General features: G+C 32.0%; 2 protein-coding genes and 1 non-coding gene across 4 annotated transcripts; 2 read left to right on the top strand and 1 right to left on the bottom strand.

Moving 5' to 3' along the window:
• The first annotated feature begins 10,585 nt into the window (after positions 1 to 10,585).
• LOC125856972 (purple acid phosphatase 23) lies at positions 10,586 to 15,658 on the top strand. The gene is made up of 8 exons (XM_049536634.1): positions 10,586 to 10,895; positions 12,615 to 12,806; positions 13,057 to 13,393; positions 13,673 to 13,890; positions 14,037 to 14,227; positions 14,297 to 14,578; positions 14,809 to 14,954; positions 15,390 to 15,658. Exons 1-8 carry the CDS (start codon positions 10,643 to 10,645, stop codon positions 15,436 to 15,438), a joined length of 1,668 nt encoding a protein of 555 aa, XP_049392591.1. The 5' UTR covers positions 10,586 to 10,642; the 3' UTR covers positions 15,439 to 15,658.
• Positions 15,659 to 15,695: 37 nt separating this feature from the next.
• On the top strand, positions 15,696 to 15,768 carry TRNAK-CUU (transfer RNA lysine (anticodon CUU)). Its single transcript has one exon. It is a non-coding gene; the product is annotated as a tRNA-Lys (tRNA).
• A 523-nt stretch (positions 15,769 to 16,291) lies between these two features.
• On the bottom strand, positions 16,292 to 20,764 carry LOC125856796 (protein SLOW GREEN 1, chloroplastic-like). Of its 2 annotated transcripts, XM_049536424.1 has the most exons (5): positions 20,030 to 20,764; positions 17,947 to 18,093; positions 17,359 to 17,439; positions 16,567 to 16,752; positions 16,411 to 16,434 (listed from the first exon to the last, which is right to left on the bottom strand). In XM_049536424.1, exons 1-4 carry the CDS (start codon positions 20,651 to 20,653, stop codon positions 16,567 to 16,569), a joined length of 1,038 nt encoding a protein of 345 aa, XP_049392381.1. In that variant the 5' UTR covers positions 20,654 to 20,764; the 3' UTR covers positions 16,411 to 16,434. The 2 variants fall into 2 exon arrangements, with proteins under 2 accessions (XP_049392380.1, XP_049392381.1); XM_049536423.1 differs by having other exon boundaries at positions 16,292 to 16,752.
• Between the last annotated feature and the right edge of the window lie 6,610 nt (positions 20,765 to 27,374).

The raw sequence follows: 27,374 nt of genomic DNA, 5'->3' as shown, positions 1-27,374 counted from the left end.
CTTTAGAAATCTTGAATTATTGTAGGAGTATAGAACTTAAGGTTGTGAACTTTAGAAATCTTGAATTATTGTATGATTTTAGAACTTAAAGTTGTGAACTTTAGAGAACTTGAATTTTTGTAAGATTTTAGAACTTTATAAGATTGTGAACGTTAGAAATCTTGAACTATTGTAGGATTTTAGAACTTTAAGTTGTGAACTTTAGAGAACGTGAATTTTTGTAGGATTTTAGAACTTTAGGTTGTGAAACGTTAGAAAACTTAAATTATTGTAGAATTTTAGAACTTTAAATTATGAATTTTAGAAAACTTGAATTTTTGTAGGATTTTAGAACTTTAAATTGTGAATTTTAAAGAACTTGAATTTTGTAGGATTTTAGAACTTTAGGTTGTGAACTTTAGAAATGTTGAATTATTTTAGGATTTTAGAACTTTAGGTTGTGAACTTTAGAAATCTTGAATTATTGTGGGATTTTAGAACTTTAAGTTGTGAACTTTAGAAATCTTGAATTATTGTAGGATTTTTAAACTTGAACTTTAGAAATCTTGATTTATAGAACTTATGAACTAATTATTAGGTTGAATGTTGCTCCCAATTGCACACACAAGTGTACGCGGTCGCACAAGTAATATAGTGGCTCTTAAAAGAACTAGATTATCAAACCCAAAGGACTTGTCAATTAATTATTTTTACTAAATTATACTGATCTAATTATTTATTTAAGAGAGCCAAAAGAGAAGAATGCAAGACCAAAATAATAAAATTACTTACAATAGTTGGAAAATCTCATGGCTGCAGCATGTATTGAATCTCATGTATCATATTATAGGCTTAGAACTAATTTCAGTTGACAAGTTACTGGTTTATAGGGTTAATTGTATGAGTCGGGCTACACACCTCTAGTCGCCTACTCCAATTAGCTATCTAACTACATCGTTGAACGGGGATAAATAGACTAACTGACGATCATTTATATTTCATCCTATTTCATAACCAAGCAAGTTGTTCGTCCGGGCGTTACTCCTAAACACAAATCACCTCAATCAAATGGGTTGATCGAGCTCTCTATATTCTCTGGTCTATCTAATCCGTCCTCTCTCAATTTTAAGATTAGACAATGTATTTATCTTATGGTGATCAAGCATAAAATACTAAAACAAGAATATAGAAGTAACTTATAATGACAACCAAGAATTAATTCATAAAGCCTTAAATAATCAACATTCGATTCGTAGCTACATCCCCAGAATAAGGGCTTTAGCTACTAATCTCTAAGAAAATAAGAAGAAGAAAAGAACCCTAAAAAGTATTGACAACTTTATACTTTGATACCCTGATCTTCACCTCTGCCTCCTCCCTAAAATAATTATTTATATGGATTATTTATAGATGTAGAAAACCCTAAATAAAATAATTGAGTCCCAATCAAATTAGGAATCAAAAAGAATGGAATTAGAATTCCCAGTTTTACGCGTGAACTGTGACTGCCTCTGCACGACTTCAACAATATGAAGGTGTCTTGCGCTGCTGACACGTGGAAACATCCTCTTTTCCTATTTGAACTTTGCAACTTTATATTTTATACATTATTATATTGAATTTATTCCATTAAGTTGTCTGCTTGATTTCGCTCTTCAATCTTAATTTGTTTTAGCTCCAAACTTCTTCAACTCTACACCAATTTACTTCTACAAATAAAATACACTATTTAGCACAATCCATAAAATTAATGCTCAAAACTGACAGATATAAATAATAAATGTGAGGCAAATAATGATTAAAAATATATATTGTTGGCCTCACATCATTGAACTTTAGAAATCTTGATAAAATATAGTCTTTATGAACTATTTATAATTTTGAAACAATTTTTTTGATAATTTTGAAACGAATTTTGAAAGACTTTATAAGTCTTTAAACTGTGATTTAGATATTTTTGAATGTTAATTTAAGTTTGTTGTTTTATATTTTGTGTAGCTTCTTTATAATGTTTTGTGTTTGATTGGGGCTGAATTGAATTGAATTGAATTACTTTTGCTGATGGGCAACACAAATTGACAGTTTCTGCTGTCAAAAAAATTGTAGAAAACGCGACGGACAAGGTGGTTTTATCCGTCGCTTTTCTGGATTTTATTTTTAAAAAAGCCCAGAAAAGCAACGGACAGGGTCCTTTAGTCCATTGCTTTTTGAATTTTATTTTTTTTAAAACCCAAAAAAGCGACGAACAGGGTCCTTTAGCGCTTTTTTGAATTTTTCAAAATTTTATTTCCAAAAAAGCGACAGACGGCATCGCATTGTCCGTCGCTTTTCAAGATTCTAAAAAAAATAAAAATTAATTAAAGCGACGGACTTCGTCTCTTTTTTAAAATTAAAAAAAAAAAAAGCAACGGGCGGTGTCGCATTCTTAAAAAAAAAAAATTTTAAAAAAACAAAAGCAACACAGTCCGTCGCTTTTGGAAAAGCGTCAAGCCAAAAAGCGACGAGATTGACTGTGTCGCTTTTTCGTCACTTTTTTCCGTCTCTTTTTTACAGTTTTTTAGTAGTGGTATATAATCATATATTGTACTTTTACTATAACTGACTCCAGTATTCAATGTAGGAAAAAAGTTCAAAAATATACTTAACGTATTAGAAATGTTTAAAAATGTCCTCCTTCAACCTATTGGGTCAAACTTATCCTTTTTTTCCATCTATTGGGTCAAAGATTCCCTTAACGTATTAGAAATAGTTTAAAAATATTCTTCTTCCACCTATGGATCAAAATACTCTTAATCTATTAGAATGGTTCAATTTTTTCATTTTATCTACCTATAAGATAAAAATAAATCCCTTGTCATATTAGAAATAACTCCAAAATTCTAATTCTAATTATACGCGTCAATAATTTTTTTACTGTACTTTGACAATTATTTAATTTTCTTTTGATTCGTATTTTATTTTTTTGAAATTTTTTTGCTTGTTTGTCTAAATATTTGTCTTACCTAATACATGTATTTGCTCTAAATAAAATGTATGAACTAAAGTGTGAATTAACTAGAATGTATGTTGTATAAAAACATTATCTTTGTCACAGAGAAAGAGGAATCTCATTATGTATGCCCATAGTAAGATAATATTTGTTAAATTATTTTTGAGTGTAAATATATACTGTATCACTTAACATAATTGATACAAAAATCTCAGTAATTTTAAAAGATTAAAACTGTTAGATTATTTATATATATATATATAAAGATGCTAATAGAAGTAAAATTATTTTAAAAATTAAGTTTTAATTTATTTAAATTAGAAGGCTAAAAAGAATTTTAAAAAATACTTTAATATTATAAAAATATTATATTTATTATTAAAATATAGTAAGATGTACAAAATGTGGGCATATTAAATAGTATTTATTAGTTGATAAACATAGTTTTAGGTATTAGAAGGGAAAACTTGAACTATTTTCAATAGGTTATGGGTATTTTTGATCCAATAGGTGGGAGGAGAGTATTTTTGAACTATTTATATATGTTTAGGGAATTTTTGAGTCAAGGGGGGTATTTCTATACCACTTCTAATACATTAAGGACATTTTTGAACCTTTTTCCTTAAATATATCATAATATTTAAGACTTTGAAATTATTAAAGTTATAACTATTAAATCTTTATTTATTTGTAATAGATAACAATTCCTAATATTTAGTACTTTAAATGAATAAAGTTTTGCTTTTTAAATCTTTCCTTATTTCGACTATTTTAAAAGTCCTACAATTTAAGACTTTAAAATCAATATTTTTACCCTATATAAATCGTTGCTTCAATTATAGCAAACAAAATAAATAAATAAATAAATAAATAAAAGAATTAAAGATATTAAAAAAAGAGGATTACATTTTTTAAAATAACTTTTTTAACTTTCATATATGAAATTCTTATCTTTTAGATAGAAATTATATTTACAAAAGTCCTAAATTCTTGATTCAGGCAGAAATGACTGCATTACTTTGGGCCCAGGAAGTAATGAGAATGAGCTCAATTGCCTCTCTTCTACACTACTTTTTCTCCCTGTCTACTCTGCATGTTATTCATGTGTCATTGACGCTTTGCTTTCTTATTCTTCATTGAATAATTTGGATGAATTTCTCCGTTCTTTCCCAATTAAAATCGAAATGATTGTATTATATCAAGACGTCGATTTGTAATCTGCCCCTAAAAAAATGAGAAAATTTTCACCCCTGTTAAACTTTTGAGTCATTCATCTTTCTAAATCAAAACCGACTAAGTTCCCATTGTTCTAACAATCTAAATTGCTATTTAAAAATTATTTTGTTCTTCTTGAACACACGGACACGTAAAAGAAAATGTAAAAAAGAAAAACAACTACAAGCACTTTTCATATACTAAAATGTTAATATTGAGAAATAAATATTTGATCTTGATTATAATTTCGCCAAAATTGTTCTCATAGACTAAAATAATACTTAAAAAAGCATTTGACAACTTACAAGACTATTTCAAGAATAACGACTCTTCTTCTTTTTTTTTTTTGTTGCATTAATTTGTCAAAGAAAAGTATAATATAAAATGGTTTTCAATTTTATTTTTTTATTTTTACATAAAAAGTTTATTTGGCCCAATAATTTTCAACATGAGATCCAACATTTTTAGAAACTTTAATAATGCAGAGCCGCCCTCTATAAACTAGTAAAACACATCGCCTTACTTTTTAGACTTTTTTTTTTAGTTAAATTCTTTTTATTATTATTATTAATAAATAAGAGCTAGGCCTTATCTTACTAATCCTACTAATTAACAAGCACGAAAAAAATAAGAACTTGAGAAAACTAGGTATTCTATAATCTCTATGATGAAGTTACAAATTAATAAAAATGCTTAAGTAATGTAAGAATATAATAGCTAAGAATAAAGATGAGTTTTCCACCTCAAACTTTATTTGATATGTGTATGAACCGAAAGAAATAATTTGTCCGTCTAAAGTAATTTGAAATATTTGCATTTTGTTTTCTTCTTAAATCTGTCCAAAAATAATTGATAGTTCATCACTTCTTGAATTTGTTGGATCTTGATACAGTTGTTGACACTATCATATGATTTTATTTTATCAATCACATCGATAGGTGCTCTTAAATAAATTTCTCACTCACCTTACCATTCCAATTATACGCGTTATCTTTGATGTGTCTTCTTTTTGTCTAGGTGAAAGACCCCCTCTTTAGCCACCTTATCAAAGCATATATTCAACAAATCATTTTCATTATCCTCATCGGACATGTCATTGCCCAACACATTGCCTTAATAATTAATTAATCAAAAAAGTATCTATTTGGAAATTATAATTGAATTCTATTGTAACAGTTGTATGAGATAAAATTTGATTTTAACAGCGTAAATGACTTAACTATAAGATAACTAAAGCAACGATTTGAGTCTCTCACTTTTTTTGGAGTCCATTTCTTTCCTATGTATTATACTTCCTCCGTCCCATTTTATATATCATTCCTTTCTGTAAATAGCTGGACCACAATACTTGTCATTTTATAAAATTCATGTATAAATTATCATATTTTGCCTATTATATCCTTGATAGAATAGTTAATTAATCTTGTCATTTATTAATAAAGTTGACTTAAGAAAACATTAAATAAGGGTAGAAGGGTAAAATTACATTATTTCTTAATATAAGTGCAAAGAAAAAATGTGACATATAAAATGGGACGGAGGGAGTAATATTTAGTACCCATTATTATTCATATAATATATTTATCTTCTTCTTTTTTCACTGTTCTTATTCTTTTATTATTATTAAATAAATTGTATTTAGCAAATAAATTTCACTCAAAGAAGTTGGCTTATGAATCTCATTTTGTCAAATGAGCTTTATAAATTGCATTCATCAGTGAGATTTTATCACTTTCACCAAGTGCACAAAACAGTTTTGGTTTTTTAGGATAGGTTCAAAATAGTCTCTTAAATATGCGTTAAATAATTTTGATTCTTTGAGTTTGTTAAAATTAACACTTTTAGTTTTTGATAAATGATAACTAATTTATGATTGTTAGATTTGACGAAAACAATGAGGAAAAATAAGAAGGTCTAACCATAGATACTAAGAAAGTATCTAAAATATGCAGCATAAAAAACATATTAGAGTATTTTCTGCAAAGTCTTTGTTGTGTGTAAGGGTGGACATGGTATGGTATATATCGAATTATCATATCATATCAAAAAATTTAATATCATGGTTTTGATATTATGGTATTTAATTTGGTATGACATATGGTATACATTTTAATTTTTTTGGTATTCGATACGGTATTTGATATTTAGAAATAATATATCGAAATATATATATATTATTATTATTATTATTATTATTAAAATACTAACAGATATGCAACCTAGTCTTAGTATAACTAGCCCGTTTGGCCATAGATTTCCCAAATAATATTTGGGGAAAAGTTTGGCAAATAGTGTTTGTCCATACAATTTGCCATTATTTGGCAAATATTTTTGACAAATATCCCAAATTCCCAAATACTAGTTTTTTCTAGTATTTGGGCCGAATCTCATTATTTGGGATCTTTTGAAAATTGAAATTTTACCCCAAACTTTTATCCTTTACAAAACAACCTCTATAGTAGTTGTTTGTGTCGTATTACATAATTTTTCACGTGAACACCAAAGTAGTGATGAAATATTCAGTGAATATTAAATGATGATATGCTTGTTGATGAAAATGATGAACAATCGGCTCACGGTAATAAAGTCATGTGTTTTGTCTACTTCACGATGTATGGAATGATGCTTGTTGCACTCACTCCAAACTACCACATTGCTCTAGTGTCATGGACACTATTTGTTATTGTTGCAATGAAGATTCAATTGACTTGTAATACAAACTTATGGTTAGTTTTGATGGTTTTTAAAACTTATGGGTATAAATCATATTTTTCTAAAAAAGTGAAATATATTTCCCAAATACTATGGCCAAACACATGGTGAAATTTCACCCAAATAATATTTGCCAAGAATATTTAGAAATCTATGGCCAAACGCTAGCTAAATGTTTAGAAGTTGAAACTTTGACTACTCTATTTTAATTTGAAATGTAATTTATTAACAAAAGGAGTTGTTTGTACTTTATTTTGAATATATATTTCTACATGTGTAATGTGTTAGTATGATACAATTGGGACTTTTTTTTTAAATTATCGAAGTCATAATACTCTATTATATGAGTATATATTAGTCAAAATTGAACAAATTATGGCTACCGATTTATCATAATATACCGAAATCGAACTTTAAAATACCAAACTAAATTGGTATGATAATGATATAATGTTTTAAAAATCAAATACCAAAATTACGATATCAAAACTTTAAAATATCATACCATACCATGCCCACCCCTAATTGTGTGCTTATAAAAAGATTAAAATTTATCTTTTTAAGTGTCTTTTTTAAGATTTCAAACATTGCAGTAAGCAGAAGCGTAACACTAGTTTGATATTATTATATAAACTTATCAAACTATTCTTGAATCAAATTTTATATTATATTTTTTTATTGAAAATTCGCATTATTGATATTTTTACTTCATAAGCTATAAATACAACAAAATTTCCTTGAAAAGAAATTGTTAGAAAAAATTAATTATAAAATAATAATTAATGGCTTTGCATTTAAAATAAACTAAAAATATAAACTTTTAATAAAAATGTATATTACGATATTTATTTTTTAAAACGGAACATTAGATTATCTGTTTGGCTTTAGGCTCCTAATATTGGACCAAAATTGTTAATCAACATATGGACGAATCTAAGGTGGCAATTGAAAGTCAAGAGGGGGAGGGGTGAATTGAAATTCCCTTCAGTCGACTTCCTACTCTGGTCAGTCGACTCACCTGCACGTTACTAAAAAAGATAAACAGTAATAATAACTTGCAGTAAGTAAATAACACAGTGTGTTTTTATATAGGTTCAGATCACCGATGTGGTGCCTAGTCCAGTCTCCTTGGGTTACAAGGGTTTTCTTAAGAGCTTGTTGAGAACTTGGGTGTTACAGAATGTTACGATTAAGATCCCCGTCTGATATGCAAATCAGATCTTCTTCTTAGACATAACCTCTACCTGTATAACCTACACTCAGATCTTTCTTTCTCTTTTCTTTTCAATTGTTCACTCAAGGGTGTACAAAGTTTTATGAAAGATAAAAGAAGATTACAATATAAGTTCAAGTGAAGTGCGTACTTCACTCCCAAGTCTGAGAGGGTATTTATATGAACAGACTTGTGCTCTTGTAAGGACAACCCAAGGGAGTTATAATTTAATCAAGGATTTGAGGAATCCCTTGATTGAGGTGATTTGTTGATTCATGTCCATATCAGATATGTGCATGGTAAATCACATTCTTTCTTTCTTGATAGATATGACTCGATTCTGTGCTTGGCTGGAGAATTCATCTTGACTTTTGGCTTTGATCTGCTTTCCTTTCTTCTCTTGACAACTTGGTTTTATTCTTGGCTTGCTCAATGATTTCTTGAATCCTTTGATTATGCCCTTCCTTTTTTTTGTAGAGTTGGAAGGATCAGAACATATCTCATTCCTTGTTTGTATTAACTCATTCCATATTTGTATTGTTCTACTTGAATCCTTTTCTTATTGAATCTCCATGCCTTCTTGATTTGCAGGCTATTCGATTTCCTTCCTTTTTGATTTTCTACGAGTAGATTATGAGTTAGCTTGTCATTATTTAGAATATCGTAAGTTTACAACGATGAATTGAACACATATTACACTTGTTATAATTAAGATGTTTTAAATTTAAATACACATGAAATTTAAGATCTAATTATTAGTTAATTAAGATTTAAAAAAAATATATTTATATAAAATTTATCTTTATTTAAAAGTTATATAGTAATTTAAAAAATCATATTAAATACTACTAATTAATCTAACATAATACTCCCTCTTTTTAGATTTTCTTGTCAAATTTTTCTATTTTTACTTGACATTTTTGACAAACCAAGAAAGTATAATTTTTTTCCTTTCTATTATATTCTCAATTTATTAACTTTGAATTCATATCTTTAAAAAATATAGTATAAATATGTTTGGAATCTATCAATTACTAAGTGTAAAATAATAAATTTATTATATTAATTATTATTTTATTAATAGATATGACAAGTTAAAATGGAACAAGTAATCCGAACGAAGTGAAATATAAAAGAATATTTTAAAAAGGTTATATGATGGAGGATAATATCAATGATAATGGCGGTCGAAATATGTGGTATCCGATGGTGTCAAATAAAAGTACTCTTTCTGTTCCAATTTACTTAGTTATTAAAAAAAATAATTAATATAGTAAGTTTACCATTTTATACATATTAATTGATAAAATATTAAAATTAATTTACTCATTAAAGGGAGGTTCTATCTTTTTCAAAAACATTCACTCTCTAAATAAATTGAGGGTATAATATGTAAAAAAAAAATACTTGCTCTGTTACTTGACCACTTTTGAATTGACACACATAATAAGAAAATAATAATTGATATAGTGAGTTTGCTATTGTACCCATAATAATTATGAAGTTGATGAATTAAAAACTTAAGATTTTCAAGAAGTTCTACATTTTTCAAAGTAATTAATTGAGGGTATAATAGGTAAAAAAAATTGTTCTTTCTTGATTTGTCAAAATGGGCAAGAAATTAGGAACAACTAAAAAAAAAATAGACAAGTAATTAGAGACTAAGAGAATATTATCTTTTCTTGAAAAATGACAAATAAAAAGGGACAAGTAAAATGTCAAAATTGGACAAGTTAAAGAGGACAGAGGGAGTAGTAAACAGTAGTGATTGATAATGAGTATTAGTGAGGATCGCTATTAACTATGATAGATAAATCATTCAAGTCGTGGTTTAGCGGTCAATGAAGTAGTTGAGAATTATGAAGTTTTGAGTTTAATTTTTAAGTGGAGACAAAAAATATTTGGTAATTCTTCATAATTATCCTAGTCATAGTGGATAGAGTTACTTGATATTTGTTTGCTGATGGAAAGTGACATATATTGCGTGAAATTAGTCAAGATGCACGAAATCTAAAATTTGTTGGGTTCGAAAGTAATTGAGGTGTTATGCGTAAGCTTATAATTGCAAATCATATGATTGACAAATCAAACGACAAATAAAAACATACTAAAGATATATTATTAATATGATTTGGTCAAGCGACTTACATATTGAAAACTGATATTAAAAAATAATATAAATATGTTTAGGAGAAAATCTCTCATATTCTATTGTGTTTTGGTATGAGAATATGAATCTTCAATTTATTTATAGGATTCCATATTTTTTCTCTAAGGAAAGAATAAACCAAATATGGAAGAAAAATACATTTTCCATTCATAAAAAGTAAAAAACATTTATGGTAATGTTTTGTCTTTTCTTTTAAGAAAAAATAAAATTCAAATAAAATAAGAAAATCAGGGCAAAACCCTAACAAAATTACGATGGATAAAGACAAAAAATAAATTATCCAAATTGTGCTCATGGCTCAAGTGTTCCAACCAACTTAAGAAACACATGAATGCTTTGTTAAACTAAATTCTAGTTTTGAGAGATGAAGAAAATTTGTACTACACTTTGGTTACAATTTTTTGTTGTAATTATAGTTGCTAAGAGAGTACCAACAACATTGGATGGACCATTTAAGCCACTAACTCATAGATTTGATCCTTTATTGCATAAAGGAAGTGATGATTTGCCAATGGATCATCCAAGGCTTAAGAGGAATGTAACTTCATTTTTTCCAGAACAAATTGCTCTTGCTTTGTCAACTTCTTCATCTTCAATGTGGATTTCTTGGATCACTGGTATATCATCTTGTTACTCTTCTATATTTTGTGTTTTTTTGAAGAAAAATATTGGGTGTGGGGATAAGGGCTTACTTGTAAGGTAAAATGAAAAATTGAAAGTTCAATTAGTCAATCAACTGAGTTATTGAGATTTCCTTTTATGTCTAATTTTGTCTTTGAGTAGAAGAAAAATAATGTCTAGCTCTTAAATCTTGTTCACATCACTTAATTGCTAGTGGGCAGTGGCAGATCCAGTGTTTTAAGCTAGTAATTTTTGCTCATATCATGTATACTTAATATTCCTTTCAAACAAAATTTGTTTGAATGATTTGATTTTGCACAGAGTTTAAGTATTAGTGTGGAAAGTTAGAATTAAAGAGTTACAAAAAAGGTAAAGAGACCATCTTTTTTGATGTCATTAAAAGGAAAAGTCGGACAAACAAATTAAGATCAAGATAGTAAAATAACTTGAGATTACTAATTTGCTATATAAACTTCAAATCATAGGGGAATATTCCCAGATCAAGGAACAATGTATACAAATTCGAATAGTATCTTAGGGGAATATTCCAAGATCAAGGAATTGTATACAAATTCAGATATCACTATTTTCACTTAGATGGATTTAATTGGTCAAATTTCAAAGTACTCACAGGTCGTTTGATAGGGTGTATAAGAATAATACTAAATATAATGTATTAGTAATGTTTGTATTAGTTATGCTTGCACTAATTATGCAGAGATTATTTCTTATGCATTGTTTGGTTTGGTGTGTTATAAATAACATGCATTGCATAATTTTTTATGGTGGAAAAAATATATAAAAAAAAAGGTTTCAAGGAGTAATTGGGTCTTTAACCATGCTAATTCATGCATTAAAGCCCCTTGCATTACTAATAGGTGTTAGTTATATATTGATTGAAAAAGAATACTAAACAAGGTACTAGTAATACACAAAGCTAATTCATGCATTATTTTATCTAATACACTCTGCCACACACCCCTTAATGAGTTAACCTTTAATACATGTAATAGTGTTTATGCAATCTGGTTACTTAAAGTAAATTTAAGGTAAATGTTTTGCACTAAACATGTAAGAGGGCGGATAAACTGCTAGAACCTCGAGGTGAATTTTGAATCCGCTAAACCACTTAGCCAACCTCTAGTCTTGTGTTCAGGGGATTCAAAATCTATATATTATTTCGTGTAGATTTTTAGTTGTAGTATTTTGTTTTAGAACTATTTTGTTCCTGTTTGTTGTTTTTGTTACTATCTATTGTCTATTGTACTTTCATTATGCCTTTTCCAAGACTGATTTTGCCTTGAGTCGGGATGTATCGAAAACAGCCTCTCTACCTCAGCACTGAGGTAGAGATAAGGTTTGTGTACACTCTACCCTCCTCAGACCACACTAAGTGAAACTATACTAGGTATGTTGTTGTTGGGGTTCGGATGAACACCCTCGCCCCCTCCTAGATCCTCCCTGACTGGAGCATGTACACATTTTACACTGTCATTACATACAACTTAGATTTATTAATGTTTGTTGTATGGTTGCTTTTGGCTTTTTGGTTCTGGAATGGTTGTATGCTATTTTCCTTTTATGTTGGTTTCCTTTGGTCAAGTTCTATTATATTCTTTCCATGGGTTTTGAGAGATCTTAGATCAAGATGTATACTAATTGCAATATAGGAATTGTGTTGAAGTTGTTATAAAGTAGTTTGTGATTGCTTTTAGGTGAAGCTCAGATTGGTCTAAATGTGACTCCACACGATCCAAAAACAGTGGCAAGTGAGGTATGGTATGGGAAGGAAAGTGGGAAGTACACAATGATGCAAAATGGAGCTTCCATAGTTTATAGTCAATTGTATCCATTTGAAGGACTATGGAACTACACTTCTGGCATCATTCATCATGTGAAGATTGATGGTAAGGTTATCTGCATTGAGTCTCTTCATATGTTCCCTTGGCTCATTTGTCTTCTTTTTCTGTTTTCCTGATTCAAACTGAGATCCATGTCGATGAAAAGAACACATTTTTGCAAATGTTTTCACTATTCTTAGTTCTGTTAGTATATATACTGGAAACTGAATATATGTGTACATGGCTCTGGTTGCCTCTGAATTACGAGTCTTTGATACATATGTTGCAATGAAGTTACTCTTCTTTTCTTCTGTAGGTCTTGAACCTGAAACAAAGTATTACTACAAGTGTGGTGATAGTTCTTTAGCAGCAATGAGTGATGAACTTGAATTTGAGACCTTTCCATTGCCTGCACCTAACAAGTATCCACGGCGAATAGCAGTTGTTGGCGACTTAGGTCTTACAAGCAATACAACCACAACCATTGATCATCTCATAATGAATGATCCTTCCATGATATTGATGGTTGGAGATTTAACTTACGCGAATCAATACCTTACCACTGGTGGTAAAGGAGCTTCATGCTATTCTTGTCAGTTTCCAGATGCACCGATAAGAGAAACATTTCAACCTCGATGGGATGGATGGGGAAGGTCATCTATTCTTTTCCTCACATAACTAATCTCCTTCGTCTTTTAAAACCTTTTAGCTCTATGCAATCGTTTGTTTCAGGTGTGAGGCTCGTGTTGATGTTAGTTACACTATTCACCGAGTGCTCATCAAATAGATACATTGTGGTTATAAATCACAATCTACTTGTAAACATCATATTACATATGCCTATGAGACAGAAAAATGAACTGTTAGAAATCGGAAAAGAAACTTAAAAGCTTTCGGAAAAGAAGTTTGAATTGAATAAACTGGAGTTTCAGGTTTATGGAGCCGTTAATCTCAAGAGTTCCAATGATGGTTATCGAAGGAAACCATGAGATCGAACCTCAAGCAGCAGGGCTCACATTCCAATCGTATTTGACAAGATATTCTGTTCCTTCAAAGGAATCTGGCTCTAATAGTAACCTTTACTACTCTTTTAATGCCGGAGGAATCCATTTCATCATGCTAGGAGCCTACGTAGACTATAATCAGACGAGTAAGTGATTAAATTGCTTAATTCACTGCGTGTTAACTTCTAATATTTGAGGTATACTTGCATAAAGAAAGATAATGCTGCAAATATGTGAGCTTATCGCCTACTGATCTTACTAAATGATGTATTTTTTTAAAAACTGATATCAGGTGCTCAGTATTCTTGGCTTCAGCATGATCTGGAAAAAGTAGATCGTGGCGTGACTCCTTGGCTGGTGGCTGCATGGCATTCTCCTTGGTACAATAGCTATTCATCGCACTACCAAGAATTTGAGTGCATGAGGCAGGAAATGGAAGAAATGCTATATACATATCGCGTTGATATAGTTTTCTCCGGTCATGTAAGTTGAAATATACTCCTAATCCTGGCTATTAATGATTGAGAAAATTTCAATTAGGACTTATCTCAGGTACATGCATATGAGCGAATGAATCGAGTCTACAACTATACTTTGGATCCATGTGGTCCTGTTTACATAACAGTCGGAGATGGTGGTAATATTGAGAAAGTCGACGCTGATCATGCAGATGATCCTGGTAAATGTCCTTCACCAGGTGACAACATTCCAGAATTTGGAGGTGTATGTCACATGAACTTTAGCAGTGGACCTGCCAAAGGAAAATTTTGCTGGGATAGACAACCAGAATGGAGTGCATATAGAGAGAGCAGCTTCGGGCACGGGATACTGGAGGTATAAATTAGCCAGAGCTTCAACTGTATTACTTACTTTTCTTATTCTAGAGGCAGTTATTGAAAGGAAACATATGCAACAAAAACAAGTCATCGCGTTGCTTAGGTGTTTTATCATCTGATCCATAGACATGTCGACACTCTTAACTTAGTCCTTCGTCTTCATTACCATTATCATTGATCTTTATTTTTCGTTCAACACTCTCTTCTTCTCCATTCATACTGATGCAGATGGTAAATTCAACTCATGCGTTGTGGACTTGGCACCGCAATCAGGATATTTATCGTGTAAACAGTCATGGTGATCAAATATACATAGTACGACAACCTCAGACTTGCTCTGTTGACTCAAAGGTACCCTTTCATCTACCTCAAAGGTGATTGATTATATATGGACATTCTCTTTTTCAACTACTAGGATTTACTCAAAGGTGATACACTAATTAATAAAGTGAAGTAGTTATGGAGTCTATTGAGCAGTTAGAGTTTGACGGTTAAAATACTCTATTATTACTAGCTATGTTGCTTGGACTCTCCAAAACTACTTCTTTCATTCTAAGACTACTTTAGACAAAATGAAAGTTTTCTTGCAAATCTGCTTTATGGCCTATATAAGAAACTGTGATTGTTACGTTACATCTATATCTTCACATGATTCTCTTGAAAAAGATAAAAGAGAGACAATGATCTAAATGATTAACTATCAGTTCTCCACCATGTAACCAACCATCTATAGTACACGAGTCACAAATCTCTTGTTGTTGTCTCTCTTTCTTGTTCTAACAACTGTGTTATTGCATTTGATACTGAAGACAGGATAGCAGGTTGAGTCCATCAATACCAGTGGCGTTGGAACATTGAAGCTGCACGAGTATCCTATTTGTTACATAATTTTCCTCATTGGCAACCATTGAGTACTCAGTTGTGACTAAATTGCTTAAACTAGAGTTATCATGCTACTGAGATTACATATGATGGTGTTGTTAGCAGCGAATTCCTATATGCAACCTTTGTAATGTGTTTATTTTTAAATATCTAGAACACACCTACAATATGTGTAATGTTGTTTACCATGAGAATATACTAAGTAAATGTATAACAATGGGTGAATCACAAATGCCCGTCTAGCTCAGTTGGTAGAGCGCAAGGCTCTTAACCTTGTGGTCGTGGGTTCGAGCCCCACGGTGGGCGATAAACATATCAATTTTTTGTTGGTTTCAATCCCATGTAATACCATAGTGGCTAAAACAATTCACGTTTCTCATGAATCAATATTTCCTATAGATACTCGACTCAAGTGTAAAAACATATCAAAATTAGCTATAACTGAAGAGTGAAGCTATGAAATCATGAACATACTCCATGATATTCATGCTTTAATAATCCTTGAGAAAACCTTGTCATAAATTTTATAGCATGTCTAGATTACTATATTGTTCTTTATATCAAAAAAATACCCAAGTTTGTAGGGAGCTGTATTTAAATTGAGCAATTTATTTAATTGTTATTAAAAAAATATGCACATTATATTGTAACACCATCTCTAGTAATTTTATTAATACAAGAATGGATGAGCATATTTGAGAACTCCTGCTTTCTTATTTATAGAGACAAACTAAGAATTATTTTACCCTCAGAGAGCATAGCTCTGATCAAATGGTACGAGCGCGACAAGTGAAATGTAGGTTTAACTGGAGAGAGTTAAGAGGAGCGGATCAATTATCCATCGAATTTAGAACTGCCAGCTGACCTCGGGGATTTCTCTATTACCAAAAAACAAGAAATATCAACAGAAGAGATAACACAAAAATGTACTGTCCTAGAACTTCACTCCTCTTCCAAGGGAGACTAAACTTCATATTTCAACTATATTGTATGTCTACATTAGCAGTGTTTTAAATTCTATCCTACCCTCTGACCACCCCCTCCATACACCCTTAACCATCCAGTCATGACCTAGTTGAAAATGTGATAATTGGGCATGACTTCTCATGTCTTGTAAGAGAATTCATTCTTGAACTCCTTCTCAAGTTGTTCCCTAGTTTCTGTCTTTGCAGCCAACACAACATCATCAAGGAAACCTCTCTGAGGAAATTCTTTGGGTACAAGACTTCGATAAATCTCAAACTGTTCATCGGCTTCTTTCTTCTTGTCCAACAAACTGTAGACTATTCCCTGTCACCAAGTACCAAACACAGAAAGATTCAAGAACAAAGATATATGGGGTTGACTGCCCCAACATTAAGCTTTTAGAAAACATGCATCATCACATGAATAGGAATTAATTACACTCGAGAGCAAATCTTGCTGCATATGCATGACACATGGTTATTGCTTAACCATGCATCCGCCTTTCCTCACTATGCAATAAACTTGCTTTGCCATCCATTTAATTACTAAAATCTTTTGTTGCCTGAGACCATGTTTATCAGTGACTTAGAATCTAATCCAGAGTATATCAAGCATTGCATAGAGTACATATTAAACAGCATTTTATCACCATTCTTCTCAGTATTAGTGTATTACCAAATCTCATAATATGTGAACCTTGGTTCAATCTCCAACCTTGATCAAATTACAAGATCAATTATCAAAAGCTCTAAAGTATTACAGTGGGCCACTCGAGTATACAAGGATGCACGAACATTTAGCCAAAAGTTTAAGCTGATTAACAGAGCTACAATTTGCTTATTCTTAACATATCCTTTTCGAAAGCTTACAATTCAAGAACAACTGAAGCTTATAAAGTAATATGCTGTGGAAAAAACAGAACACAAATACCTGGCACAGATAAGGCCTGAAGTCTCTCGGGTTCTCTTGGACAAGAAGTTTAAACTTCTGTAAGGCCTCTTCTAACTCACCCTGCAAGACGTGAATGAATGTAAGAGAGGAGAACTAGGCTGAACTAGCTGGAACTGGGTCCTCTAACCATCAAAACATTGACCATGAGGATGAGAATTGGTGCTATCATGACCTTCACTGACAAAAACAACCTCTTTAACTTAGAAAAGGCAACATGCTCGGACAACCTATTACCCGCAAAACAAGACCATCATGCAAGTGGCCAGACTTTCACCATTTACCCAACTACACTGCCTCTCTTCCAATCTGTACATCAATGTTACATCAGACTCTAGGGATATCCAATAGTATCATTATAAAGCAAACAAGGTAGACATCTCTGTTACACTTAATGCATCGACTTAGGCACAAGATGTTACAGCAGACAAGCTACAAAACATATGCTAATAGTGGGAGGATATCATGATTTACATGGCCCCTCATGAGAGTTGAGTAACTCCTTTTGATGTAACAGATAAATGTCACACTAAAGAAATCAGATTTAGCAGGTGTACTTCAAGCCATTACCTTAACAACATGCATTTGTGCGACTAATATTTTTATGTTTCTTTCCTCATTGACTTTTTTTTCCTGGCGAGCAACTTCTAGAGCACCATTTAGCATCTCGAATACAGTGGGACCTTCAAAGTTTTTGTGCATCACCATAGCTAAACCCTGGAACAATTCAATAGACAAGCTTAATAAGCAAAGGCTTATAATGATTGAGAAGGGATATTTCTACTTCTAATGAAATGTTCATAGCAAGCATAACAAGTTACTAGTGGCAAACGAAAGAAAATGGGTCAAGCAAACATAAGCAAAATATTCGAACTCATTCCCTAAAATTGCATGCCCATTCAATTATAGATGTGAAGAGAAAATAGTGAAGAAATCAGAAACAGCATGACACCTGTTCTTTGTTGCCTGGACTCCTCCTTGATCTGGACATACCAGTGACAAACACGTAGGACATAGTGGTGATTCGAAATACACAAAAGGCTACCTAAAATTTGACCACTATTTCTGACACACATCATACTCATATCCAGGATGCATCAAATTGATTAGTGTCATCACTTAATATAGATACATTATTGATTTTGATTACTTACAAAGTTCACCGCTTAGATATATATGTTTGCACTTAAATTATTCTCCTCCTCCACGCTGAAAATTTGTAGCTATCCTTCAAAGAATTGCTTCTTCATTCCAATAGGAATGGTATTTTGAAAATGACATAACTGAACTCAAAATATTCTCATCTCAGATTGGCATCCACTGCAAGTATATAACTGAATAGCCTAAAGTTATACAAGAAACAACAATTTGAAGGCATAGTAAACCCTAAGGATCCAAAGTTAGATAACACTATAGATTAACTGACAAATGTAGAACTGCTCCCCTCAAGGAAGCTTGATCTGAATTTTAATAACAATGCGTCAAAGCTTACCTTATATGAAACATCATGATAGACTTCATACAAGTGCACAATTCTAAAATAATTCATCATGTGTTTCTTGAGCATTGATTTTTCATTACACCAGGTAGTACCCCTAGTGTTCAGAAAGAACATGGTTAGCACCGCCAGTAAAGCCAACGGGCTTCTGGAGCAATGATTCCTTATCAGTCCTCAGTTTATCAAACACAAAGTCCACTAAATACCACATCAATGGGAACCAAGTATTGCCACATCCATAGAACAAGAAGTCAACAAAGGTGACTTGAAAAATCAACAGAGAGACAGGATTTTCAGCTATTGCATGGTTACCCATTTGAAAACAGCTTTTTACACAAACTTTACCAAATTTCTTGGGCTTCAAATGTAGTTACTGGTGAATTTTACAAGTTCAGATAAGAACAAAACCTGGATTTTTTCTTGAGTCATGTAAAACAGTCTAGACCAAGGCATTTAGACCTGCATTTTTTAGTCATGTAAAACTGTATAGACCAAGGCATTCCAGCCAGCTACATGATCCTTCTTCTCAGTGTTTACAGAATATCAATTCACAATAATGCATTGCTCAATTACTATCTGGATAACTAATGATATGGTGACCGTCACTATGCCATTGACTTGATAAAGAAAATGGATATCATATCCAACATCTATCATGAGAGAGCAGAAACTTTCACATAATTTAGATTCGAGAATCCATGTTCAACCTTCAAACCATAAGACAGATATCCAAATAAGTACTAGGTTATTGACATTTTGACAGTCACAAAATATCACAACTAAACGAATCATTGACTCGAGTCAAACCAGCATACATCACAACAAACAATAAGAAAAGGAATAAAAAACACATAGTGGTTGTTAGGTCTGCCATTCAGTGTCTTAATGCACAAGTTCTATACAACAAGATATTTACATGACCTCTAGTGTTTTTACACTCAACAATGTTTTATAAGCACATCCAATATCATTAACAACAACCATTAACAAGAATTACTCAAAAGTTAAGACAAATATTATCTAATCCTCCTCAACTCACACATGGTGTTAATGCAATATAAACGAGTGTATAAACACACACACCAAAAAAAGGAAGCATCTAAGGATATCTCAATAGAAATTCCATTAAAACACAACAGGGTTTAGGAACCATACATGCAATGCTCTAAGCAAGAGAGGCTTCTGCTTCAAAATCTCCTTAAACAACCTCTTAGCCTTACTTAACTGCCCCATCATCTCATAACAAAGAGCCTCCAAAAGCCTCCACTCCATTTCTCTAGGCTGAACCTCAATCAGCTTCTCCACATACTTCAAAGCCTCTTTAGTCTTCCCTTTCCTCATCTTCACATTAACAATAGTCTTCAAAACATCAACATCTTTCGGATTCTTCTCCAACAACTTCATACACATCACTTCTTCCTCACTATCTCCTTCTTGGGTCTCAACAACACTACTTCCTTGAACTGGTTGTGGCAATGAGAATACACGTTTAGCCCTTATACCCATAAACAAGAATGACCCAACAAGTAAAAAAACAAACTTTTCACTGAAAAACTTGGAAATTCCCTTCTGGGGTTTCCAAGAACAGGTTAAAATAGCTGAATTTTGGGATTTGGAAGCTGCTTGGATCTTGGGGTAAAGAGTAGTCAGCGTTTTGGGACTGTAAAGGGGAGGAAGAAAAAGGGTTTTGAGGGAAATGGGTTGAACAACATTTGAGTTGTGATTGAGGGTTGATGAGTGTAGGCAAAGTGGGATTTTAGTGGCAATTGAAGAAACCATTTTAGCAAGTAGCACTGTAGAGAAGCAGCTGCTTAGAAGAAGAACATCAAAAATGGAAGGTTAGTCCATCTGAAAGTTGTGCTCAAGTAAGTCTTGGTTTTCTCCTATATACCTTCAAGGGGTTTAAGGGAATTATGATTGATGCTAAGGTACCCTTCTCAAATTTGGGGCTAGGTGGGTTGATTTGATTCCATTTTTTATTGCAAAAAATTGTCGATGAGTACGTTTCAATAATAAGGAAATTAGCGATATTTTTTATTTATAACATATAACAATATAATAAATCTATAATAAGTATTAAATTAATTAAGCTTTAGAGAACATAAGAGACATGAAATGTGCTTCTAGATATATATGAATGGAACTCTAGAAGGATTTTGCGGAAGAAACAAATATATCGACGTTATGCTAGATTATCGAAAGAAAATTGATTATCTATCTCAAGTTATTTAAGTTCATATTTAAGGTATGTTAAAGTAAAATTCTTTTTTTATACCACACGAATTTTTGTAAAACTTGCAAATTATTGAATGAGGAAGACCCGCTTTGAAGGGCATTAGGATGTCAGCTGATTATTCCATACTTTATCATATCGATATCTCCCTTATAATGTTGTGAAGTATGTCTACGGTTAAAGTTATTTTTTATTCATTTTCATATTTCTTATGTCTATTAGTGACGTGATGTCCATGGTCACATCTGGACTGAGATTATTGGAGTGTTGTAGTTAATTGACGCGATGTCCATGGTCGCATTTGAACTGCGATTATGATGATTACTTCTCGCAGTGGAGAGAGGGTACTTGTTACGAGTAGCGACGATTGCCTTCTCCCTCGAGGGAGATGCAGAGTCTCTCATGGCTTTAGAGACAATAACTGAGTTAATATTAGTAGTGGGGTCCTTAGTAGTTAATGTGGAGAGGGAAGGGTATTTTTGTTGAGGGAATCCATTCCTTTTGCAGAAGACGCATTTTCTTTCAGGTGTGGACCATCCTCATAAATGCTTTTGCCTCTTTTTGAGTTCAAGGTACTTGAGCTCTTTATTATTGCTGCTTTGTTGTTGTTTTTCGATTCTATCCATTGTTTATGTTTACCTAAGGATTCATTAGTAGAATACTTAAATGAGCAAGTACAATGGTTAGAATTTATTGGAGAGGGTTGTAGAATTTACCTGACTTGACACCGAATAATTTTTCCTGTGACTATGTGTTCTCTTCCCTCTAAACCAATTCACCCACACCCAGTACATAATGTTCCTTCTCCTTCGTACAATACCTCCTGAATTGGCTGTCAATTTTAATCGTTTTTTACCAGTACGCCTATTGGGACTTGGATGCATATTCTTGCATAACGTGCTCTAGTGTGGCGGAAGTGCAAGTGCCAATTTTTAGGAGTGCACATAACTTCCTACCAATCTTTTCAAGTATGATTCTGTCATAGAACTCAATTGGTAATTGGGAAAGTTTAATCCAAATGGCATTGTGAGAAATGGTAGACTCTTATGGGACGAAGTTTGGTTCCCATTTCCTTACCGATACGATGTTTCCCAATATGAACCATGGTCACTCTTGTAGTGCTCTTTGCATGTTTTTGAGCAAACTGAATTTTGCTATGAAAATATCCCATCTCAAGTCGATTAGAGTAAGTCCTTTGGTGGGTTTCCATAGTTCAGTGAGCTTATTTTTTAGGTATTTGTGTGATACTTTTTTTTCTCTATCAGCTTGATGGTCACTGAGTGTTTCCACGAGAGGTAGATTCTTGCCTTTTCCTTCCTTGATAGGGGGATTTAGTCGCTTGGATCGACCCCCACTGAGGTGTTTTGTTCTTTGGCTTGGTCTAAATAAATTTTATTCAGACCCTTATTTTTGTCTTGTAAGATTTCCTTAAAGAATTTTTTGATGGGAGGAAGGTCTTCCTCCATGGCTATTTGATCGTCCGGAGGCTATGGTGGCTTAGGAGAAAGTGTCGGAGGCTGGATTTATGTTTGGGGTTGGGGGCATTGGTAGTTCTAAGAAGGGGTCTTTTTTCCTAATATAAAGAACATATCAATTTTAAACAACAAAATTAAGGGGCATATCAAATCCTTTTCTCAAGAAACTATTTGATATTAATATACTTAAAATAAATCGATTCAAACAGTCTCCATAACTTTTGATTTTAGTTTTACTTGACACTATACAGAGTTTTAGATAGAAAATGTCTACAATTAAAAGATAATATATTTAGTAATAAACTAATAAAATAAGTTAATTTTGTTGAAAGTAGGGAAAAGATTATTTTTTTCTTGAAATATTAATTGAGAGATTTTATACCACATATAAAATTAGGGCAAACTACATAAATCTCACTACTTTAGATCCTAATTACTAGGATTCCCGATAGTTTTTTATATTACTTTCTATATTATTTTTTCGTATTTGGATACATATATCATGACTCGTCAGACACATGTATCCATCAAATTTAATAGGCGAGATACGTTATTTATTACTTTTGCATTAAAGGGTGTAACTTATTTTCTTAATTAAAGGAGTTAATGATGAGTAATTAACAACCAAAACAGATTTAGAGGATCCTTTCGTATCAACTCTTATCATTTTTCCTAAAATATCAAAATCATAAAGCATAATAATTCTGAAATTGTAAACTTCATCTTCTTCATCAATTCCTTCCTTTGTATCTTCAAGTTTCGAGTTTTTTGTTCTTTTTCAAATGGCCAATAACACGAGCGTCGTTGGATTTGGTCACTTCGGAGATCGTATCAACGACGGAGAAACCGCCTGGATCGGCAGATACAATTAGAAAGTCGGAAGGCCCAATTGATATATTTGGTACATAATTGAGATATGATTATATGTATCTAGTTTTTATTAGTATATCTTATTAAGTATGTATGTATCTTCATGAACCAAACATGTACGTTAGACTCCATCGCGCATTGTTGCACTAAACGTGTGTATTTGAGTTTAGTTGTGTGTCTAATATGTTAATTCAAGTTTAGCATAATTCTGCCATTTTAATTGGGTTATTTCTATCCTTAGATCTATTTTCGGTTTGAATGTTGGCGGATGAAGATTTAAACCTTGCAATCATTCAAAAATAGTTAATGAAAACAAACGAATAAAAAATGCTTAAATTGAAAAATTATTGTTAATGTGAAATACTTTTAACAAGAATCATACTATTTTGTAAATTGTCAACCATTAGAATGGTTTGGAGAAAGAAAAAAATCAAACAAATTAAACCCTAAAATCGAACTTCAAAAAAATTGAAACTCTGACTCAGATACTTGAAAGTGATGAAGCATACGATACATTAAAATAGGTAAAAGTGTTCATTACCCTTCTGAACTTGAAGCTTTTTATTCAGTGTACACCTAAATTATATTTCGTTATAATTACCCCCCTGAACTTGTTTATTCCTCCATCACGTGCACATGTATGGTCCGATCACTCCAATAGTGTCTACACGCGCATGACATGTTGACAAAAGTGGTGATGTGGATTTTCAGTTGGATAAATATTAGCCACCTAGATATATAAATGTCAAACTTCTTAAAACTTCTCACTAAGCTCAAAGCTTCAAGACTAATCTTCTCTCTAAGAAGTGTAATCGACAGAGTAAATGGCAGATTTCAAACCTTTTGGCTCACTAAGAAGTGTAATCGACGGAGTAAAGGGTAGATTTCGTGAAACTCTTTCTGGATTTGGGTCAGTTGCAGTTCTTAGACGTGAAGTTCTTGCTCGATTTCGTGAAGCGTTTGGTCAATTTTCTTTCGATCTTGTCTGACATTCTTACCAAGTAGGTGATCATCCACTCTTATAATGTGTTATTATTTGTTTTCTTTACTTCTTCATTTATATTTTACCATATTTTTCATTTAAGGTTACGCCATATTCTTCGACTAGGGTTTCGTCATAGTTTTCGATTGATCTTTCAATTAGGGGTTTAATAGTTTTCAACTAGAATTTTCACTTAATGAATGTATTATTATGAACTTGTTTAGATTATGCATGCATGAGTATTAGGGTTTCTGGTAATTAGGTAAAAAAATTAGGGCTTTTTAGTAAAATTAAAATTTAAGGGTTTTGATTTCAATATTCTATCTTGGTATTGTTAAATGTTGGGGTTTTTTTGTAATTTTCTTATGTAGATTTGTATGTTGTTGAGTAAAATCAATATTTTAGGGGTTTTAGGGTTACAATTCATCTATTATGTTTTTGTATTGTTAAATATTATAATTTTATTGAAATTTCCTTGTATAATTGTATGCTTATGAGTAAAATAAATATTTTGGGTTTGTTGCCTCTGTTTTGCTGTTGTTGTCTATGTTTTGGTGTTGTTGCCTCTATTTTACTGTTATTGCCTTGTACAATATATTGATTATTATTGTGGTTATAGGTTGACACTATGGCTACTAAGTACCTCAATTTAAGGTTTAAATTTAGGGGTATCTTGGTGAGTGAGGTAGGTCCAGTATATGTTGGGGGTAAGGTTGAATATGTACAAAACGTGGATGAAGATCATTTATCAATTCCTGAACTTCATATTATGCTAAGTCTTTTGGGATTAGTAAGTTAGAAAAAACTTATGCAGTTCCATCTCTAGGGGGTGATCTGGCGGAATTGAAAAATGACATAGACATTTGTAATATTGCATTATTTATGCATGATGGGGACACAATAGATATTTGTGTGTGTCATGACTCTATTCTAGAGGATATGGGTTCCACTGAAGGCCAAATTAGTCAATCTTTAAGTCAAGTTGGTGAGTCTTTTAATGCACATGGAAAATTTGATGGTTCTTTAACTGCACAACCAAAAAATTCAGATCTAGGATTAGGTTCCTCTTTTACCTTTTCATCTAGTGAAAGAGTTGAGAATGATGGGGTTGCAGATGTCCAATAAGAAATGGTTATTCTTCAATAGATTGGACTGATACCGAAGAAGAAGTTGAGCCTTTTGTCCAACAAGAAACTGAACCTTCTATTCAAGAAGAAGTTGAATCAAGTGCCCAAGAAAATGCAGAGGAAGATATAGACAATGATTTTATTTGTTCTGACCAATTTATTGACTATGAAAGTGATGTGCATGAGGAGTTGATGATTGTGAAGGAAGATGTGAGAAAGTTTAGAGAAAGTAGGAGAGTGAAGTTGGACTTGATGAAGGATATGAAGATATAGAAAAAGGCAAAAAAAAATTCAAGGGTAAGCTAACAGAGGATGAGCCATACTATGACAGTTCTGATTGTGATAGTTTTCAAAGTGATGAAGAACAACTTGATTCTGATNGGGGGGGGGGGGGGGGGGGGGGGGGGGAGAGTAATAGAGTGATTATAATTCTACTTGTGATGTTGTAATATGGCAGTGTGGTTTGGTATTTGAAAGTTTAAAGGAATTTAGAGAGGCAATTACAAAATATGCTATAAAAAAGAGTTGAGTTAGGCAAGTATGTGAATGAGAGTACTATAGTAAGGGTCAAGTGTAAAAATGATTGTCCAATGACTGTTGTATGCAAGCAAGTAAGGGAGGAGTGAAAACTTCACTATCAAGACCTACAACCCAAGGCACTGATGTACCAGGACCAACGATAATTTTTTATGTAATTCAAAGTAAACTTTATGTAAGTATCTGAAAGATAAGATTATTTTTCAACATAGTATAAAAGGGTGGGAAATACAAGATTTGGTGAGGAAAGAGTTGAATGTTTATGTAGGCAAGACAGTTTGTTTAAAAACAAGAAAAATTGTTTAAAGAAAATTATGGGGGATCATGTGGCAGAATTTAACAGAATCCTAGACTACAAGGATGTATTACTCCAAACAAATCCTAGTAGCACTTGTGTTGTGAAGCTTACAGATTCAGAAAATGGTATGAAACAATTTCACTATTTTTATATATGTTTTGATGCTTTGAAAAAGGGTTTCCAACAAGGATGCAAAAGATGTATAGGGCTGGATGGGTGTTTTCTAAAAGGAATTTGTAAAGGTCGACTTTTGGTAGTTGTTGCTAAAGATGCAAACAACCAAATGTATCCAATAGCATGGGCAGTAATTGGTACTGAAAGCAAGGCCACATGACAATGGTTCATGACCATTCTGCAAGATGATCTTAATCAACGAGATGGTTACCAAATCACTATCATTAGTGATATGCAAAAGGTAACTGGATTTTTTTTTTTTTTTGTATTCAATTTAATTTGAGCAAAATTTTAACCATCTTTATTATTTTGTTTTGCAACTACATGGACTAATAACTACTGCAAATGAAGTATTTCCAGAATGTGTGCTAGACATAAATTAGCAAATTGGTCACAAAACATGAGAGACATAGAGAGAAGGAAGAAATTCTGGGCTTGTGCTAGAGCCACTTTTGAGGCATATTTTAAGTACAATATAAATGCTCTAGCCAAGCTGGGAAAATGTATAGTTGAAGACCTTATCAAATACAATAAGGAGAAATGGTGCAAAACTTTTTTTCAAACTTTTTCAAAATGTGATAGTATAGATAACAACATGACAGAGAGTTTCAATGCTTGAATCTTGGGACCTAGGAACAAGACTATTGTTTCTATGTTGAAAGAAATTATAATTAAGGTGATGAGTAGGGTGAGTAAGTCAAGAACATTTTGATGAGTCCACAAATTGGACTTATTTAGGGCTTTATTTTTATAAAAATAATGTCCTCAAATGCTTATTTTGTCTTTGATGAAAACTCGTAAGTT

The sequence above is a fragment of the Solanum stenotomum genome, chromosome 2 (genome assembly GCF_019186545.1).
Source record: "Solanum stenotomum isolate F172 chromosome 2, ASM1918654v1, whole genome shotgun sequence".
NCBI classification, from domain to species: domain Eukaryota; kingdom Viridiplantae; phylum Streptophyta; class Magnoliopsida; order Solanales; family Solanaceae; genus Solanum; species Solanum stenotomum.
This window is presented reverse-complemented; position numbering and strand designations above follow the sequence as displayed.

Coding starts and splice junctions, on each gene's coding strand:
- LOC125856796 (XM_049536423.1), bottom strand. CDS start 20,653: ATGGTTTCTTCAATTGCCACTAAAATCCCACTTTGCCTACACTCATCA. Junction 17,440..17,946: donor CACAAATGCATGTTGTTAAG/GTAATGGCTTGA, acceptor CACGTCTTGCAG/GGTGAGTTAGAAGAGGCCTT. Junction 16,753..17,358: donor TCAGGCCTTATCTGTGCCAG/GTATTTGTGTTC, acceptor ACTTGGTGACAG/GGAATAGTCTACAGTTTGTT.
- LOC125856972 (XM_049536634.1), top strand. CDS start 10,643: ATGAAGAAAATTTGTACTACACTTTGGTTACAATTTTTTGTTGTAATT. Junction 12,807..13,056: donor TCATCATGTGAAGATTGATG/GTAAGGTTATCT, acceptor TTTCTTCTGTAG/GTCTTGAACCTGAAACAAAG. Junction 14,579..14,808: donor TCGGGCACGGGATACTGGAG/GTATAAATTAGC, acceptor ATACTGATGCAG/ATGGTAAATTCAACTCATGC.